This window comes from Engraulis encrasicolus, chromosome 18 (genome assembly GCF_034702125.1).
Source record: "Engraulis encrasicolus isolate BLACKSEA-1 chromosome 18, IST_EnEncr_1.0, whole genome shotgun sequence".
In the NCBI taxonomy this organism is placed as follows: Eukaryota; Metazoa; Chordata; class Actinopteri; order Clupeiformes; family Engraulidae; genus Engraulis; species Engraulis encrasicolus.
In genome coordinates, this window is record NC_085874.1 from 41,196,363 (window position 1) to 41,214,528 (window position 18,166).

Below are 18,166 nucleotides of genomic sequence, written 5' to 3' on the forward strand. Positions count from 1 at the left end.
CATATATGTATCATAACATTTTCTCACGTACAACCTTACATGTGCTCACACACCCCTCATGCTACATGTAGCCCTGGTGAGGAATTACTACTCAACAGCATGGAGAGAGATTCAAACCCAACGATGTACACAGTAGATGACAAAAATTGGTCCTTTAATGCATATAAAAATGAGCCTTTACAAACTGAGTGGAAATAGGGGAATATTGTGAATATTAACAATATTACTTGGCAACAGTTTCACACACTCTAAAAATCACTATTGATCTTAAGGTGCAGTATATAGCAAGCTCTGCAATAATCAGATTTATAAATGGATAGGTCTTGCTATTTGAAAGATGGTAGCAGTAGCTTGTTTCCTCATCAAGAAGGCATGTGATAAGAGTTCAAACTACATTAATACATACTGTACATGTTTAAACTGTGAATAGCTGTCAGGTTACTTTTGACTTTTGGTCCAGTCCATGCCTCCACCACGTCCAAATGTCAGAACCAACGAGAGTACGGCCATTGGCCAGAACCCACAGTGATTTAATCAAAACTCTTAAAGAAGTAATTGTGACATAAGCTTACTATTTGTTCTGACCAATCACTGTGGGTTCTGTCATACTGGCCACCACCAGTTGTTGAAGTCAGGTCACCAGCTTACTTTTTGTTTTGACCAATCACTGTGGGTTCTGACATATTGGTCACCAGTTGTAGAAGTCAGATGGCTTGACCCACCGGCCGCCCCGGCACATTGTGAGCTTTAAGACAGTGACTGTCGCACGGACTGTGGTACTCTGCTGAGGTAGTAGTCGTGGTTCCGCAGAGTGGCCAGCACTCCGGCCGAGTTCATGTGTTTGACGTTGGCATCGTAGCAGTAGGCATTCCCATGCATGTCAGTCAGTTTGCCTAAAGGAAGTAGTGTACAGATGGATTAGTGGTGGTACTAACTGATCTCTCCATCCACATCAATGTACAGTGCCCTCCATAATTATTGGCACCCCTGGTTGAGATGTGTTTTTTAGCTTCCAATTATTTTATTTTTTTTCTAAATAATATGGGACCTTAATGGAAAAAAAGAGAAAAATCCAACCTTCAATACAAGTGCATTTATTCAGTGGGGAAAAAATCCCACATAAAGAAATAATTATTTGACATCAAATAATGTGTGTCACAATTATTAGCACCCCTGGTGTTAATATTTTGTACAACCCCCTTTTGCCAACAAAACAGCACCTAATCTTCTCCTATAATGTTTCACAAGATGGGAAAAGACAGAAAGAGGGATTTTCAGCCATTCCTCTTTGCAGAATCTCTCTAAATCATCCAGAGACCTGGGTCCTCTCCTCTGTACTCTCCTCTTCAGCTCACCCCACAGGTTCTCAATGGGGTTGAGGTCAGGGGACTGAGATGGCCATGGGAGGAGCTTGATTTTGTGTCTGGTGAACCATTTCTGTGTAGATTTGGCTATATGTTTAGGGTCATTGTCTTGCTGAAAGACCCAGTGACGACCCAGCTTCAGCTTTCGTGCAGAGGGCAACAGATTTTGATTTAAAATGTCCTGGTATTTCAAAGCATTCATGATGCCATGCACCCTAACAAGGTTCCCAGGGCCTTTGGAAGCGAAACAGCCCCACAGCATCACTGACCCACCCCCATACTTCACAGTGGGTATGAGGTGCTTTTCAGCATGCGCATCTTTCGTGGTACGCCAGACCCACTTAGAGTGTTTGTTGCCAAAAAGCTCAATCTTGGTCTCATCTGACCAAAGCACACGGTCCCAGTTGAAGCCCCAATACCGCTTGGCGAACTCCAGACGCTTGCGTTTATGATTGTGAGTGAGGAAAGGTTTTCTCCGTGCATGCCTCCCAAACAGCTTGTTGGCGTGTAGACAGCGCCTGATGGTTGATTTGGAGACTTTGTGACCCCAGGATGCTACCATTTGTTGTAATTCTGTAACAGTGAGCTTTGGAGATCTTTTGATTTCTCTTACCATCCTCCTCACTGTGCGTGGTAGCAAAATAAACTTGGGTCCTCGTCCAGGCTTGTTTACCACTGTTCCAGTTGTTTTGAACTTCTTAATTATTCCTCTCACAGTGGATATGGGCAGCTGCAGTTGAGTGGCAATCTTCTTGTAGCCTCTGCCTGACCTGTGAAGGTCGACGCACATCTGCCTCACTTGTATGCTGTGTTCCTTTGTCTTTCCCATGTTTAAGAGTGGATAAGACAAATGGCCTCGGTGTCACGTCATATTTATACCCCAGGGAAACAGGAAGTGATGAATTACTAATTAAATGTTCCTACATACTCTGGTAAACTTTGTAAACTACTGTAGAAATGACAGAAATGCTTCAATTATATTTATTTCCTGGGAATTGTTAAGGGTGCCAATAATTGTGGAACAGGTGATTTAATGAAAAATAATTATTTTTTAGTCAGGGATTTTTTTATTTTCTTACAATTCATTTGAGTTGAAGGCTACATTTTCCTACAATTTTCAGCGTGACAGTATTCTTCTGCAATAAACACTGAATTTATTTTAAGGCTTTTAACACATCTCAACCAGGGGTGCCAATAATTATGGAGGGCACTGTAGGTATACTGTACTACAAGTACTACGTAAGTAATAAATTCATTTATTTGAAGTGACATCTACGTAGATTCAAATGGCAACATAACCTTTTGCATTTCTGTACTTTCACAGTATTTTAGCTTCTTGTTGAATATTTCAAGGCCACCCTGTTTTGGAGAAGTGATGGAGGGGGACAAATCCCATAGTACACTCAGGGTATAAGATTCTTATAATAATTTCTTAGAAATTAGTATTTTTCACTTCTATTCATTGCATTTGAAGCAGGAATAGTCGCACCTGGTGGCATTAACTTGCAGCCCACTGTTTTCTGTGGAAACCAGTAGTCATTTTTGCTGCTTCGCTTTGAAAACTTTTCTGATGTCTGATGAAAAGGGCTAATTCTAGATGCCATTTTAACATCTATCCGCAGATTGGTATTCACTGATGGTGCATAATGAAACTCCCATTGGCATTGTGACACAGCACTCCAGAGCACACAAGTGCACATGGACCTGTGCACAAATAAAGAATAAAACGTTTTAAAAATGTCACACACCCGTGCAAGGGGGCAGCCCCCAAGGGTGCAGTGTGGCGGAACGGTACCATGCTCCAGGTACCTCTGTCATGGAAGAGGATGGGGGAGAGCACTGGCTAATAATAATTACTCCCCCCACCAACCAGGCGGGTCGGGAGTCGAACCGGCAACCTTTGGGCTACAAGGCTTGATGCCCTAACCACTTACCCATGACTGCCCTACATACTGGATGAGTGAATTAAAGAGAGAGAGGATCTTACCGCCCACTGCATGCAGGATGGCTTCAGGTCCACAGGTGTCCCACTTCTTACAGCCTGGGCTGGCAAACACGTAAGCAGAGGCCTTCCCCTCCACCAGCTGCACAATCTAGCAAATGACAAATGGGATTTCATCACACTACTGTAATTCTTTGAAATCCTGTTTTCATGGGGTTTTTGAGCTTGATATGTAAATAGTAATACTAATACTAAGAAGCTCCGTTTCTTGAAGTAGTTTAAAATGTGGGCTATCACTCTATAATGTATAAAAGTTTATAATTTTAATGTAATTCTAGAAATAAAAAAAATCCACGAAATGGAATACTTGTAATATGGGTAATACATGTAGTCTACACAGTGCACACCATCCCCAGTTTCAACTCTTCCTGGAGTAATTCATTTATTTTTCTCCCTTTTGTTTGAGTTCGACATCAGTATTATGTAGTTGTCAGACTGTTGTGTTAAAAATCCCCCTCGTTGTATGCCGAATTCTCATTTTGTAGATGTTCAGAAAGCATATGAGGTATCATCATCATCAGAGGACTAAGCGCTCTGTAAACGTACAAATTAGCTGATGAAATATTGGCCCCACTTACTTTGTTCCCTGCCCCTCCTACTTTGATCACCGAGGTTGGATCCATGGCCGCCACACAGTCCGTCACCACCTTGTTGCTATGGGAACGGGTGGTGGTGACAATGCGCTGGTCGCTCGGAACCTCCTGTAGTTGGAAGCCGAATGCTCCCAGCCCCAGGACTCCCCACATGGTCCGTCCTAACGCAGCCCCGGCGCCCAGCTAAGGGCACACAACATAGCTGACTTAATTTACTGCAGAGGTGGCAAAAGTAGAGGTAAAAAAAAAAAACAACTGCCATAGTTTCGGAGTAACCACAGAGTATCAAACACAAACAGATAGTTGGAGTGCTTTTGGGACTTTTTCCCTTGGTGCTCATCAGTGTACAGTATAGGCTCTCAAACTTGGTCCAGGTAGACAAATGCTGGAGCACTCAAGGTTACAATTTTTTACGTTTTTTATTTGGCTACAATGCCTACGCGTTTCGGCCCTTATGGCCTTCTTCGCCTCAGCATTACTCCACAGAGTAACTGATCAGAGCTGCAATTAGAATAGTGTCCAACCCCAGAGCAGTTCACGTTAGAGTCGATTCTCTTAGGACAACACAGAAATATGGAATAAATGTTTAACCGGTTAACGTTGATCCGGTCGACTACCGCTTAAACGGCTACTGGTTAACATCCCTAGCCCAAGCACTAACAGCACTGACAGGGGCCCTTAAGGGTGCCCACATTGAAATCTTTCATGGGGCCCAACATTTCTGCCGGCGCCCCTGCCCCCAGGTGACAGCAGTTCTACTACATGTACCGTATAGCTGTACGATTATTGACAATTACATGCTATGAAAGCTCGAACACATCTGTGCTTTTCCTTGTTTCTCTCCCACAGGGAACCAAGGTTATACTGCATGTGTACAGTATGGCATATACACAAGCTTAACAAATGATATACAAACCCATTCCATGAAATCTCATACCTGGTAGTTGTAGAAAGGCTGGTTAATGACTCCGGCGATGGCTTTGCCCCCGTATGCCACTCCAATCAACACAGTCACATGATCAAGCAGCCCTGAAGTGAAGCAAAAACAATGCACTGATTCACACAAGCCAGTATGTGTAATATTAACAACACTGCAGCCACACGGCACAACACACAAATATACAGGGTGTAACCGCCTCTCCATCACACAAATACTAGCTCTCAGGCATGGGCAACTTTTATGATGATGAGGGCCTCATTTTTTCATCGCCATCATCGGAGGGCCACATGGCCACGGATCTGACTCCACCCAATTCACAGAGTTGGGGGTGCTGTTGGTTGCTCACTGACTGCCCATATTGTTTGGAAGGAATAGAATACTCTATGGTCAACACTCAATGGGCCAACAGTATAATTACAACAGATTGATTCAGAAGTCTTTTTTTTTAAAAGGTCATTATTTTTTAAGTTAGGCCTACTATGTTATCTACGGGCCGCATCGAGTTGCCCATCCCTGTACTAGCTGATTCAAATGTACGTCACTTCCCTCAAGTAAGTGCCGTGGCTGCTCCACAATCTGTCTGTCTCTGTCTCTCTCTCTCTCTCTGCACCTGACTCATGTCACCCTGTGACCCCTGTAAGCCCCGCCCCTGCCCCGTGATGTGCTGAGCCTACGGAGTGCAGTAGCCAGCAGCTGAAGGTCGGTATCTGAGTCTGAGAGGGCCTTCAGTCTGTTGTGGGGGTGGGGGAGGGGGATGCTGCCCAGCACGCGCGCCGCTACAGCACAGGGGTGGGGGGACAGGAGCAGGGGCACAAGGATGGAAGATGGGGAGCAGGGATGCAGAGGAGGAAAGATGCAGTAAGCAGGCAAAAGAGAAAGAGAGACACAGGCAGAGCGAGCCAGAGAGAGGGACAGAGAGCAATGCAAATGGTTACAACTTACAAGAGCATAGAGGAGCTGTCAGACAAGAATGCTTATGAGCCAGCATTAGCAGCACCCCCGAAAAGACACCAGAGATGTAACAAATAGCCAATGAGAAAAGCCCACTTTCAAGCCCCCACGATGGTGTTTAAGTCTCTTTGGAGTACACACTAATCTGAAATTGCTATATCGGTCAGTGAGTGAATGAGTGTTCTTAATATGAATGCAGTGAGCTGAAAAAATGGCAAGGTCTGAACCAGTAAACCAGAAATGTGAGGGCTAGTGTGGCATGGCAACAGCTGCAAGCACAGAAGGGAGACAGGTGATTGTCACTTGTAATGTGCATGACACATGTAAAGTGGAGGAGACGCGCTCACACTATCCCCTAATGATTAATACAGTCTTCCACTGGGTGCTGAATCGAACTTAAAACATAGATGAGTGAATAAAGCGAAGGACAGCAATCTACAGAGTTTTCTTTGTTAATTTGCCAACAAATGTTTCGGGCAGAGCCCTTCTTTAGCGTGTAATGTAACCTGCTGAAGGCCTCTGCCCGAAACGTTTGTAATTTAGGCGAATTAAAAAAAATGAACAAAAAAAAACTGACGAGTGCTGTCCTTCACGTCATGCACTCATCAATGTACATGACACAACAGGGGTGATGAACTCTTTCTTACCTTCAGTGTATTCCTTGGTGCCATCAAGTGGATCAACCCAGACCACTAACTTAGGTTTGGATAGGGCAAAAAAAAAATCTGATTAGACAAGGGAGTCAACGATACCCCACTCTTTGGGATGCATAGTTTATCTCCCACTGGAAGACACTATCATATCTACACACAAGGGTGAAACAATACAGGGCTGAGGGGAATTTTCAATATGCCATTCTGAGAATTTCAGTTTCACAAGTCTACATGTAGCATCTCAAACGTCAGGAGAAATCTCCCCTTGTTCCCCAACCCTCAAAACCCTCTGAGCTACCAGTGCCCACCTTTCACACAACCTCTAATACCTGTAATACACTTTGCTGTTACAAAAGTGGTAATAACTATGTCCTAACATGCAACTTAAAGTGATGGTTCGGAGTAGAATCACCCTAATGCCATTTGAACCGTGACACCCATCCACCTTTACACCCGAAGTGTTTTCTGCCGCAGGCTTACATCAACAGAGTTGCCGTGTTATTCGATGTTTATTCCGGATAGCTTGACTCAAGCGCATATGGATACTGGGCACCGTCTCCAAACTTTCCCCACAAAAATAACATGTCATGACACCAAACTTCTACAGTATAACAAATGTGGTTTGTACTCACAAAAAGATGAATTTGAAACTTTGTACATAGTCCAGGAGTTTATTAGTAACAACACACAAGACGATTAGCTTTTCTGCTGCTAAACATCCGTCGACGTCACTTCCTCCAGCTGGGACTTTGTTGATGGAAACAAATACACGTGAGTCCGGAAGGCGGAAAACTCAAAAAGACAGCTTGCGCTACAACTAGAAATTAACCACTTCGGATTTAAATTTTACCACATTTAATAAATAGAAGACGATGCCACACTCGTGCATATATCCTGGCTGTGGACTAAAACACAAACCTTACAATAAGTGGACAGTCCCAGCTGGAGGAAGTGACGTCGACGGATGTTTAGCAGCAGAAAAGCTAATCGTCTCGTGTGTTGTTACTAATAAACTCCTGGACTATGTACAAAGTTTCAAATTCATCTTTTTGTGAGTACAAACCACATTTGTTATACTGAAGAAGTTTGGTGTCATGACATGTTATTTTTGTGGGGAAAGTTTGGAGACGGTGCCCAGTATCCATATGCGCTTGAGTCAAGCTATCCGGAATAAACATCGAATAACACGGCAACTCTGTTGATGTAAGCCTGCGGCAGAAAACACTTCGGGTGTAAAGGTGGATGGGTGTCACGGTTCAAATGGCATTAGGGTGATTCTACTCCGAACCATCGCTTTAAGCAACTGTTTAGTGTCCTGTCTGTTGTTATTATGGGAATGAGCTTTTTCAGAAACCAGCGGGTCAGATTGCTGGTGTTTCCATTTGCATGGAAGGGCTGTGTCACCTACTGTAAGAAGAAGATAAAAAAGAAAGACCCCCCCCTTATTTTTTGAACACAAACCTTTCATTGGACGTGAATGACATTCATGAGTATGACAATAAAACATATTGTAATAAATAATAATTTGTTTATGTATTCTAATGAAGGTTTTTACTGTCTGTTTACAAAGAAAGCGGGTGTACAACATTTGTGTGATGTTATGAACCAGTTTCTATAATATACGATTCACGTGACAAATTGTAACACACTAGCATGTGCACGCACGCAATGTACGTTCTACGTCTTAAGTCAGTTAGTTGTTAGTTGGTTACCAGTACTGCTACAGTGATGCTGTTATATGCAATGCTCTAATGATTAAGTAAAGTCTTTCTACAGAATCCCGAACCCGGTATCAAGTATCTACTGTGTATCAGCAGGATACACATCAGTCATTTCCAATGGTAGAGTAGAGTCCCTCTGCTCTCTCTCACCTCCTCCTCCTTCAGGCTGGTGTATTCAGGAGGACAGGGCTTCAGCAGGACCTCCTCTGTCTGAGTGGTCTCGATCAGATCCTCCTCCACTACTGCTGCAGGCAGGTCCTGTTATGTTATGTTTTGTACAAGACAGATGTGCAAAGCAATAAAAAAATAGCCCATTATTATTAAATACATTGGAACTTTGCTTACACTATTTGGACGTGATTAAAACTGAAATGGTTCATATTTTCTTTTAAGCAAATGTAATTACATGTTGTTGAAATTGTAACTCAAAGGCTATATTATTTTTTGTAATGAGATTATATAATCCTGCTATACATGTAACTCGTTGCTCCCCGTCCAAAGAACCTGACGATCCGATGAAGAATGGGACTTTAGGAGTCAATAAAACATTGTTCACACACTCTAATGAAAATAAGCCCAGTTGTTTTCAACCCATAGTATAACATGAGTGACCTGGACAGATGAGACTCTTCACCGGTCTACATCAGCAGTTTTGCAGTCATACATGCTGTCTTCACATCTCCATCTCTACACTATACATTTAACGGAGGTGGACACCCCAGGTCCAGAAAGCAAAAATCCTTCATATCTGTCCCACCCAATAATTACACAAAACACTTTTTGTGCCCTCACAGCATTTCTGGTATCCTACATGTACTTGTAGGTCCTGTTAGACTGTCCATAGCCCTTCTGCCTGATTCAATGAGGTGGATAGAGTAGAGTACGTTGAGTAAAGTATATTTTATTAATACAGAGGGAAATTAAGGTAAATGATACTCTGCTCTACTCTATGTATCCACCATGTTAAATCATGCAGAAGGGCTGTGGACAGCCTAACAGGCATACCGGAAGATTTAAGGGATACACAGCAGGACTTTTGCTTTCGCAGTCTATTGTGTCCACCTGTGAAGGGAAAGCACCAAGAGTGACACCTCACCTCTTCTCCAATGATGGTGACCTTTGGGAAGCTGCGGGAGAGGGATGCACAGATGCTCTGTTGGACCAAGCGGTCAGCCGCAGTCTGCAGGTCATTGGCTCCTGTCTGCACATGGTTACAGCGCATTCATTTTATTACCATTTTGCAGGCATGACTTGCAGCTTTGGTAAACAAATTGATAGATTAATAGGCAAATAGCAAAATGAGGACGCCTCTTATCTGCACATGCTCCCCTACCTTCTCCACAATGCCCAGGTCACCACTCTGCATCACCCTCCGGGCGATAGCCCCAGACTTCTCTGCCACTGCATAGGCCGAGGCCATCAACCTCATTAGGAGGGCTGGTTTGCTTGCCATAGCTGAAAGAAAGTAATTGGATGGGATGTGTGATTGAATAAACATTGCTGCTCAACAGGGCTCTCTATGGTTCTCTCTTTTTTTTGCTTTGTCACCATGACATTGTGATTGCACTCTGCCTCACCTGACTATGACCGTGTTTGTGGAGTGTGATTTTACAGCTCTTTCAAAAGGTAGGTCATTAATTACACGCCCACATACCTGTACTCTCAGGACACACAAAAGGCATGCTGACTGATAGGCATGGTCACAGAGTGCATACTGTACAACTCTACTGTACAACACACTTCGAAGACAGTTCTACTGAAGGCAATTCCCTGAGGTATCCTTACTCCCTGGTAACACTGTAACCAGATACACATGTTGCCTATCTAACAACACCACAGTGTACTTGGCTGGCACTGACTTAGGAATACATCTAGAAATAACGTTTCAATGTTTCACTTCAGGCGAGACGCCACTAAGTAGCCAAGGCCTCCTGTTCTTCAACCATTATCATACAAACTCTGCCACCTAAGTCTGCCACCTGTGTAGATTATGAGATGTATAAGAATACACAACGCAGGCATTTTACGTTAGACATATTTCCGTAATCCTTAGCTGTTGAGTAAGCATTACATGTTATATTACCTACATTACCTAAGAGCAGTGAGTGTATCTAGCAAACTGTCAAAGACAGTTGCTAACTAGGCAGTTATGCTAGGTGGTCAATCAGGCCGTCAAATCATAAGACCTACAATCTAATGTGGAGTGAAAATACGAAGAAAGAAAAGAAACCATTATCATACCGTATCTTCGCTGTCACCTTACGAAGGACTCTTCTACACAGTTGGTTAGCCAGCCTGTCCTCACGGTCGTCTTGAGACGCCTGCTTTGAGAGGGCGTCTGCATGGTCTTAAAGCCCTTCATATTAAACGAGGGGAAAAAACAAACAAATAAAAAACAAAAAGGAGATCAACCTACTAGCAACTACGAGTTTGCAATGAAGCAAGCGAAGCGAAATCCTCGCAAAGACATAATATAATGAAACATAAACATTGTGATTGGTGAACTTTATTTTCAATGTTGTATTGCATTGTTTTATTTCTTACCACTTCATGATAGGACAGGCCACGCATCCCTCGTGCGTGCCGAGTTCAAATGCTGGGGATAACGGACAAAGAATCAAACTGTCAAACAGGAGGTCTGGTGGTCGTTACATTAGCTAAATTATTGCCATCTCTTGTAATATGTGTGAAGTCTAAAATATTTGAATTATTTTCACGTAGTAGTTGTAGTCACTCAAGTAACGACTACGAGTTACCAAACAACATGACATAAGGGTCTTCCAGCAACTTATCTCAACGCCAAAGCACCGAAGGTAGGTTAGCTTCTACGCAAACTAACAGCTAAATAGTGGCTAATATTCCGATGCCTAGATTTTAATTCAAGGATGATCGATAGGTAAACCGTAATGACGCAAAGTTGTAGAGGTGAATATAACTTCAGACTCTGGGTTGTTATTGCTTAAACTTTGATATATGTCATGATATAGTATTAATCATAAATCATCCCATCTGACCTAGCCATACTCGAGATAAACAGTTTTTTCGATAGCCGGATGGCTAATTTGGGACGATTCAGGACCTGCATTCACATTTCACGCACGGCACAAAAATGCAAGCGTGTCACAGTTACACTCTTTTATGAATGAATCACTAACAGATCTTACCCTGATTACTCTGTTGTAGTTCACTCAAACCGTGATCTGGTGTAGGACTAAAGATGAGCGAGCACAACACATTGCCACCCCCCGAGGGACCTGACCGTCGGCGGGGGAGTGTTTTCCGTCGGTCAGGGAGCAATGCCCATGCCGTGGAGACTGTCAAGGAGAAGCAGGTAAATATATATAGTATTTTTTTTCCTGTAGATTGAATAAATTCTGTGCAGTAGGCATGTGCAATGTTAGTACACGAAAAAGATGGCTAACAGGACACTCCTTTCCTGTTGTTCTTTGATATAGGCAAGGCAAGGCAAGGCAAGTTTATTTATATAGCGCATTTCATACACAGGTGCAACTCAATGTGCTTCACAAAGTTAACAAATGTAAATGAAAGGAAAACAGGGAAATGAATTAGAGTCAAAAAAACATTTAAAACATTAAGATAAAACATAAGGTAAAAATAATAATAAAATAAAACATAAATAAACATAAAACCTTGAAAAACAATTCTTATTTTACTAATTTACTTCTCTTATTTTACCGTCTTTTCATTCAATAATTTAAGAAAGCATCTGAGAACAGCTTTGTCTTGAGTCTAGATTTAAAGCTATCAATAGTGGGTGCATTTTTTACGTCATCTGGAAGCTGGTTCCAAAGCTTTGAAGCATAGAAGCTAAAGGCTGCCTCTCCACATTTTGTTTTGACTTTTGGAATCACCAGCAAATTCTTCTCCGTTGACCTTAGTGACCTGGCCGGTGCATACAGCTGAAACATATCCAGTAGATATGTGGGTCCCATTCCATTTAATGATTTAAATACAAGTAGCATTGCCTTAAAATCAATTCTGTAGCTTACTGGGAGCCAATGCAGCGATCTTAAAATTGGAGTAATGTGGTCAAACTTCCTTGTCTTTGTTAGAACCCTTGCAGCTGCATTTTGTACCAGTTGAAGCTGTTTAATGGTCTTATTTGGGAGGCCAGTAAACAGACTGTTACAGTAATCGACTTTACTAGAAATGAAGGCATGTATTAGCTTCTCCAGATCATGTTTAGACATCATATATATATATATATATATATAGATGCAATATCCAAGTTCTTTGATGGATGTCTTCTTCTTCTTCTTCTTCTTCTTCTTCTTCTTCTTCTTCTTCTTCTTCTTCTTCTTCTTCTTCTTCTTCTTCTTCTTCTTCTTCACCCCCCATGTGATATCAATTACTGCTTCCCGACATCATCTTGAAATTATTTATTTATTTTGTCATCATACACCGATGATGAACAAAAGTTACTCTCAGTAATACAATTATTTTACAGACATGATTTTTTTTTTCTCCCATCTGTAGTATGGTCCATGTAATATTTTGGCTTTGAAATTAGGATGTGCAATCCAGTTTTTGTATCATATTTTATTTACCTTGCTTGCACCCATGCATCATTTTCCCGTTTTTCATAAAAAACTGTATGGTGCAGTGCAGGGTAAATGTATTATTAAATGAATGAGCTATAAAATGAAATATGAAGCACATAATCACTGTATTATTACATGGTCATACAAGAAGTTAAAAAAGGGTGTTACACATTTCTACCAAATAATTAATTAACATTCATAGTAAGGCTGGTCAATGAAATGACCTCTTTTTACAATGATGTGAGGGTTAAATGGGTATAAGTAGATAATGTTACTTCTCTATGTGGTTTATTTGTTCTGTTTCTCAGAAAACACAGAGACAGGCATACATTATATAACATTCACAATTTTGTTTTCAAGGCAAGACACAAGGAGGCAAGAGAGGTTCGCAAAACCAAACTTACCCCAGCCCACAAGTACATGTTTGAAATCCTGGCAGACCGACTCTCCCTAGAGATTCCAGTGGTGGAAGATTTTATTCTTGACAATTCATCTGTAAGTTTACATATTATTCCTAAAATAATTGAAATCTCATATGTCCCAGTTGTAGCCATTGACTATGCTGAGAAAAGTCAAATGATTTGTTTTTGTTTTTAGTTGGAGCCCTTTGATCGTTTCTTTGCCAAAGGAGGAAGCAAGACGATTGCATTTGTGTATCAAGAAGCTGAGGTTCCTGGAATAGGTAGACATTAGTCTTTATCTTTATAAATGTACAGAATAATACAAGTTGTGTTTAAATTATGTATTTTACATGATGTGTGATCATGTCTCTTTCAGAATGTGGCCGAACATTTCCTGGAATGGCAAAAGGATCCAAAATGATGCGGCTGGTTTTAGCAAGCCTATCAGAGACATGCCTTACAGGGATTTGCCTGTTTTTTGTCCGCACTAAAGTTGATGCTGTCATTAATCCAAAAAACATTCATGAGGTGAGGATTATTATTATTCTCACTGACTCATATATTTTCCGTCTGCATTATTGTGAGGTCCAGGATTGAGAACAGTTTTGTACATTTACATGGTTGGTTATTTTGCTTGTCAACTTCATTATGCCGATTCACCAATCCCATTTCTCTTCTATAATTAGCCTACATGTTTTCTCTCTTTTTTTCTGAAGGAAATATACTTTTCAATGCTGGATGCTCGAAATGGTCTTCTAAAAGGCACTAGGAACCTGCTGTCCAAAATCCTGGTGCCAGCTGTTGGTGCAACGGAAAACTGGGGAGCACTAAATGAATCTAAACATGGAGACAAGGATAAGCAGAACTTTAAAGACACAATCTCACGCTATGTTAGCTTCTTAGATGGTAAGGAACAGTGACCGTTGAATGGCCTAACCCAGTGCATATGTGATCTAAGAGCATTTCCAAATGAGTTGATAAATTAAGTGTTGTGTTCTCTATGATTAAACTTTCAATTCTCATTTCTTCTGCATACACTATGTAGGTATCCAGGTGAGCATTGAAGGAGCTGTTCATCTCAATGAACCCACAGACATTGACTTCACTAAGCTTGTTTCATTTGAGGACATAAAAGCAGCCGCTGCAGATATGGACAGAGTGCATCAGCTGGAGGATGTTCTTATGATGTGGTACAAGCAGATTGAACAGGTATGCTTTCAGCCAAAATGAACCAGGCACTCTGTTGTCCTTCAAGTCCAGATATCTTAATGGAGACCTAAGATTATTCTTGTGTGCTTTGTGAAGGTCCTCACTGAGAGTGATCAGATGAGGAAAGAGGCTGATGCATCCGGACCCCTCACTGAGCTTGAACACTGGAAGAGGATGTCTGCCAAGTTCAACTCCATCATTGATCATATCAAGAGCCCTGAGTGCAAAGCTGTCATCAATGTGCTCAACATCAGTCGCTCCAAATCACTGAAGGTAGATCATTCAAACATGACTGGTTTCAGATCAAAATTCTGTTTATTACTAAACATAATATGTGTTGTCTTGCTTTTAGCTGTGGAGAGAATTAGATGCCAGAATAACAGACTGTGCTAATGAAGCTAAAGATAATGTGAAGTTCCTATATACACTGGAAAAAGTTTGCCAGCCTCTTTACAACAATGACCCGGTAAGTACTGCTTTTGGTTTTATGTATCATTGTCCTGCTGCATTCCATTCAATTTCCTGGTGTTGGTAAAACATTATATTTTGTTTTTTAGGTTACCATGGCTAAAAGTGTTCAGAACCTCATCAATGCAATCAGAATGATTCACAGCGTGTCACGCTACTATAACACTTCCAAGAGAATGACCTCCCTCTTCATAAAAGTAAGTACTTTCTGTAATCTCTATGTACCGCTATTTACTGTATTTAGATGTTCATCATTGTAATACGTTATTCTTTTGGTCAGGTTACAAATCAGATGGTAACAGCCTGTAGAGCCTATATTACAGACAGCGGCTCCAATCGGATATGGGACCAAGACACTGAAGTGGTCTTAAAGAAAATAGAGGTATCCTACCAAAGCACCAGGTTTATACTGTATATGATGACCATATTGTGTTGTGTTTTTGACTTGACATTTTAAACTGTGCAGGAAATGGTCAAAAAAGGCACTGCAACTATGCTGTTCATTGAAACTGGGCTGCCTATTGCCAAATTTCATGAAAGTTTACTAAGTAATAAACTAAAATTTTCTAGTATGGCCCAAGTAGGCCCTACAGTCATTTTGGCAGCGCATAATGGCTATTTCTGGAAATTCAAAATGGGGGACCATGGAGAAGATCCCCCTTTTCATGTATGAAAAGTGCAATTTTTCCAGTAATAATGAATACATAGAATTTGATGGTGGTGGTAATTATTCATGAAAAAGGTAGCGTAAGTGAATGGGTAGCGCGAATTCTGGAAAGAAACAACTAAAAATCACAGTGTACCTTTAAAAATCCCCTTGGGTTTAATTGGAAGACTGATTGTTAATTCACTGATATTTCCCCACCAGCGGACAACTCAGAAAAGTGTACAAACCATGTAACAAACCATTCTGACTGCTAACTGTTCTGTAATTATTACATTAGGAATGCATTTCCCTGTTCCGGGAGTATCAGTCCTGCTTCCATAAGACGAAGAAGGAAACCCTTGAAAGGCCTGGCGAGCAGCCTTTTGAGGTCTCAGAAATGTATATTTTTGGAAAATTTGAAGGATTTAGCAAACGACTTGAGAAGGTACCCTCTCCTTACTCACATCCAAACAATGTTTTATGTCACTCTAGGTATATTATATAATACATTAAGCTCATTAATTGTTGAATTCTGAATTGTATGAATTCTGAACTTTTATTTTGTTTCCATTACAGATATCGCAGATGATATTTGCCATAAAGACATTTTCGGTGCTCAGCAAGTCCACCATTGAGGGAATTGATACATTAGCTACAAAATTTCAAAATATATATTTAACCATGAAGAAAAAGCAATATGATTTCCTTGCACCCAGAAAAGCTGAGTTCGAAGTAGACTTTGCAGAGTTCATGACACAGATGGGCCACCTTGAGGTACACAATGACAGTCTTGTTACTTTGGGACTTTTGAATTTTGAAAATAAATGTTTTTCTCAATCCCTAATTTCCTTCTCATCCCTCTCCAGAACCAGCTTCAGGCTTTCATGAACTCCTGCTTCTCAAAGATCGTGTCATCTCAGCATGCCTTGCGTCTTTTACAAAGGTGAATGGATCATAAGAAGAGCCTCAAGTGGGGACCACTCACCCCATTTTTGTTATAGCAAATTCTCAAAATGATTTTTTTTTTGGTATTCCTCAGGTTTCAGAAATTAAACCTGCCCTGTCTGCAAGCTGAAATCTCCAGCGCTGTGAAAATCATTCTCCAGCACTACATCTCAGAACTGGAAGGCGTCAGAAAGGTCTTATGTTCATTCCTTTTTACATTTAGGCAAAGTCAATGCAATCCTCTGCCAACTCTTGTAATTGTGACAGATATTTATGATCCTCATGTGTTGTCCTCAGCTGTATCAACTCCACAGGGAGGATCCTCCAGTAGCCAGGAACATGCCACCCATTGCTGGAAAAATACTCTGGGTCAAGCAGTTGTTCCGAAAGATACAAGAGCCTCTTACGTTTATAGAGGTAAATATTTTGTGGATTCTTATTGGACTGATTGACACCTTTTCAATAAAATAGTTCTCAGACATTGATTTTTTGCTGTGCAGGAAAATTCGGATATTTTATCGTCTCAAGAGGGTAAGGATGTGGTTAAGATGTACAACAAGACAGCGTCTACTCTTGTGGAATTTGAGATTCTTTACCACAGATCCTGGATGAGGGATGTTTCCCAGCTGCAGTATGGCAAGTCTCATCACACAGTTTGTTCAGATATTTAAATGCACAAATTTAAATTTAAATCATTTTAAATCATTAATCGTTTAAATACCAATTAAATGATGATTCCATGACACTCTCATGCTATTTATTTTGCACTTCATTTAATATATTCAACCCATTTATGCATGTTTTCCATCTAGCTCTTCAAGCCACATTGCTGGTACTGCATCCTGATACTGGAAAGCTGATGGTGAATTTCGACCCCAAAATATCAGAGATTATTCGAGAGACAAAGTGTATGCAAAAGATGGGGCTGGTAGTTCCTGAGCAGGCACTGCGCCTGGTTAAGAATGAGAAGTCCATTATGGCCAGTCGACTTCGCTTAGAGGTGTGAATTAAGTCTGCTTTTTCTGTCATTTACTATGTACTATATCTCAGTACAATGTGATATCGGAGTAATTCAGTATTAGGTCAGGCAGAATGATCAATATAAAGTTATTTGGGGTAAAAAAAAACCCTGTTTCTTTTTAGACTTTCCTGAGCAACTACGAAGAGCTCCTGAAGAAAATTACTCCCGTCTTCTACAATCTGATGACTTCAAAGATAAAACAGGTCTGTCCTTTTGTATGGTCTTGACATTCACATACACTTTGTTGAAGTGTTTGAGTAAGTTTCTCAACTTCTGTGTTGATGTATTTAACCTGTTCAGGTGGATTCTGTGCTCCGTCATGGCTTAGTTCTGCTGAACTGGTCATCGCTGATCTTGGATAAATATTTCACCAACATTGACACGGCATTGTCCGACCTTAGCCATCTCCTGAAGAAGGTATACTGTAGAGCATCATATTTGTTGTCGGTAACACTTTACTTTACGGATCGCTAATAAGGTGGTAATTTCATGTTAATTTCATAGTTATTTCATAGTTATGTCAGGGTAATAACTGTTTGTTTTTAGTAACAACAGCAAAATAACCATACAGTTTCCAGTGCATTGTGGTGACACCCTGATGACTCGCAGCACAGTGACACTTTGTTCACACACACACACACACACACACACACACACACACACACACACACACACACACACACACACACA

The 18,166-nt window shown here is 41.1% G+C and overlaps 2 protein-coding genes across 7 annotated transcripts in view; one reads left to right on the forward strand and one right to left on the reverse strand.

The window, feature by feature from the left end:
- Positions 1-126: 126 nt before the first annotated feature.
- Positions 127-11,478, reverse strand: bpnt1 (bisphosphate nucleotidase 1). 3 transcript variants are annotated; one of them, XM_063223636.1, is made up of 12 exons: positions 11,389-11,475; positions 10,769-10,820; positions 10,466-10,580; positions 9,558-9,679; positions 9,321-9,425; positions 8,375-8,482; positions 6,498-6,546; positions 5,574-5,675; positions 4,897-4,988; positions 3,945-4,142; positions 3,352-3,457; positions 127-893 (listed from the first exon to the last, which is right to left on the reverse strand). In XM_063223636.1, the coding sequence occupies exons 4-12, from the start codon at positions 9,675-9,677 to the stop codon at positions 748-750; spliced, it is 1,026 nt and encodes a 341-aa protein (XP_063079706.1). In that variant the 5' UTR covers positions 9,678-9,679; positions 10,466-10,580; positions 10,769-10,820; positions 11,389-11,475; the 3' UTR covers positions 127-747. The 3 variants fall into 3 exon arrangements, with proteins under 3 accessions (XP_063079706.1, XP_063079707.1, XP_063079708.1); XM_063223637.1 differs by lacking the exon at positions 10,769-10,820 and having other exon boundaries at positions 11,389-11,478; XM_063223638.1 differs by lacking the exon at positions 5,574-5,675 and having other exon boundaries at positions 11,389-11,472.
- The window catches only part of LOC134469405 (dynein axonemal heavy chain 8-like), an 81,995-nt gene continuing 74,665 nt past the window's right edge, over positions 10,837-18,166 (forward strand). For 2 of the 4 annotated variants that reach the window (XM_063223635.1, XM_063223633.1), the window contains exons 1-20: positions 10,837-11,037; positions 11,408-11,555; positions 13,147-13,281; positions 13,384-13,468; positions 13,564-13,715; positions 13,904-14,093; positions 14,233-14,396; positions 14,493-14,669; positions 14,749-14,862; positions 14,954-15,061; positions 15,145-15,246; positions 15,809-15,955; positions 16,087-16,284; positions 16,377-16,453; positions 16,550-16,649; positions 16,753-16,872; positions 16,956-17,091; positions 17,268-17,455; positions 17,599-17,679; positions 17,777-17,893. In XM_063223635.1, coding sequence (XP_063079705.1) covers positions 11,442-11,555; positions 13,147-13,281; positions 13,384-13,468; positions 13,564-13,715; positions 13,904-14,093; positions 14,233-14,396; positions 14,493-14,669; positions 14,749-14,862; positions 14,954-15,061; positions 15,145-15,246; positions 15,809-15,955; positions 16,087-16,284; positions 16,377-16,453; positions 16,550-16,649; positions 16,753-16,872; positions 16,956-17,091; positions 17,268-17,455; positions 17,599-17,679; positions 17,777-17,893 — 2,505 coding nt within the window. In that variant the 5' untranslated portion in view covers positions 10,837-11,037; positions 11,408-11,441. Of the gene's footprint in view, positions 11,038-11,403; positions 11,556-13,146; positions 13,282-13,383; positions 13,469-13,563; positions 13,716-13,903; positions 14,094-14,232; positions 14,397-14,492; positions 14,670-14,748; positions 14,863-14,953; positions 15,062-15,144; positions 15,247-15,808; positions 15,956-16,086; positions 16,285-16,376; positions 16,454-16,549; positions 16,650-16,752; positions 16,873-16,955; positions 17,092-17,267; positions 17,456-17,598; positions 17,680-17,776; positions 17,894-18,166 lie in introns of those variants that run through there. The other 2 variants (XM_063223631.1, XM_063223632.1) reach the window with 2 other exon arrangements.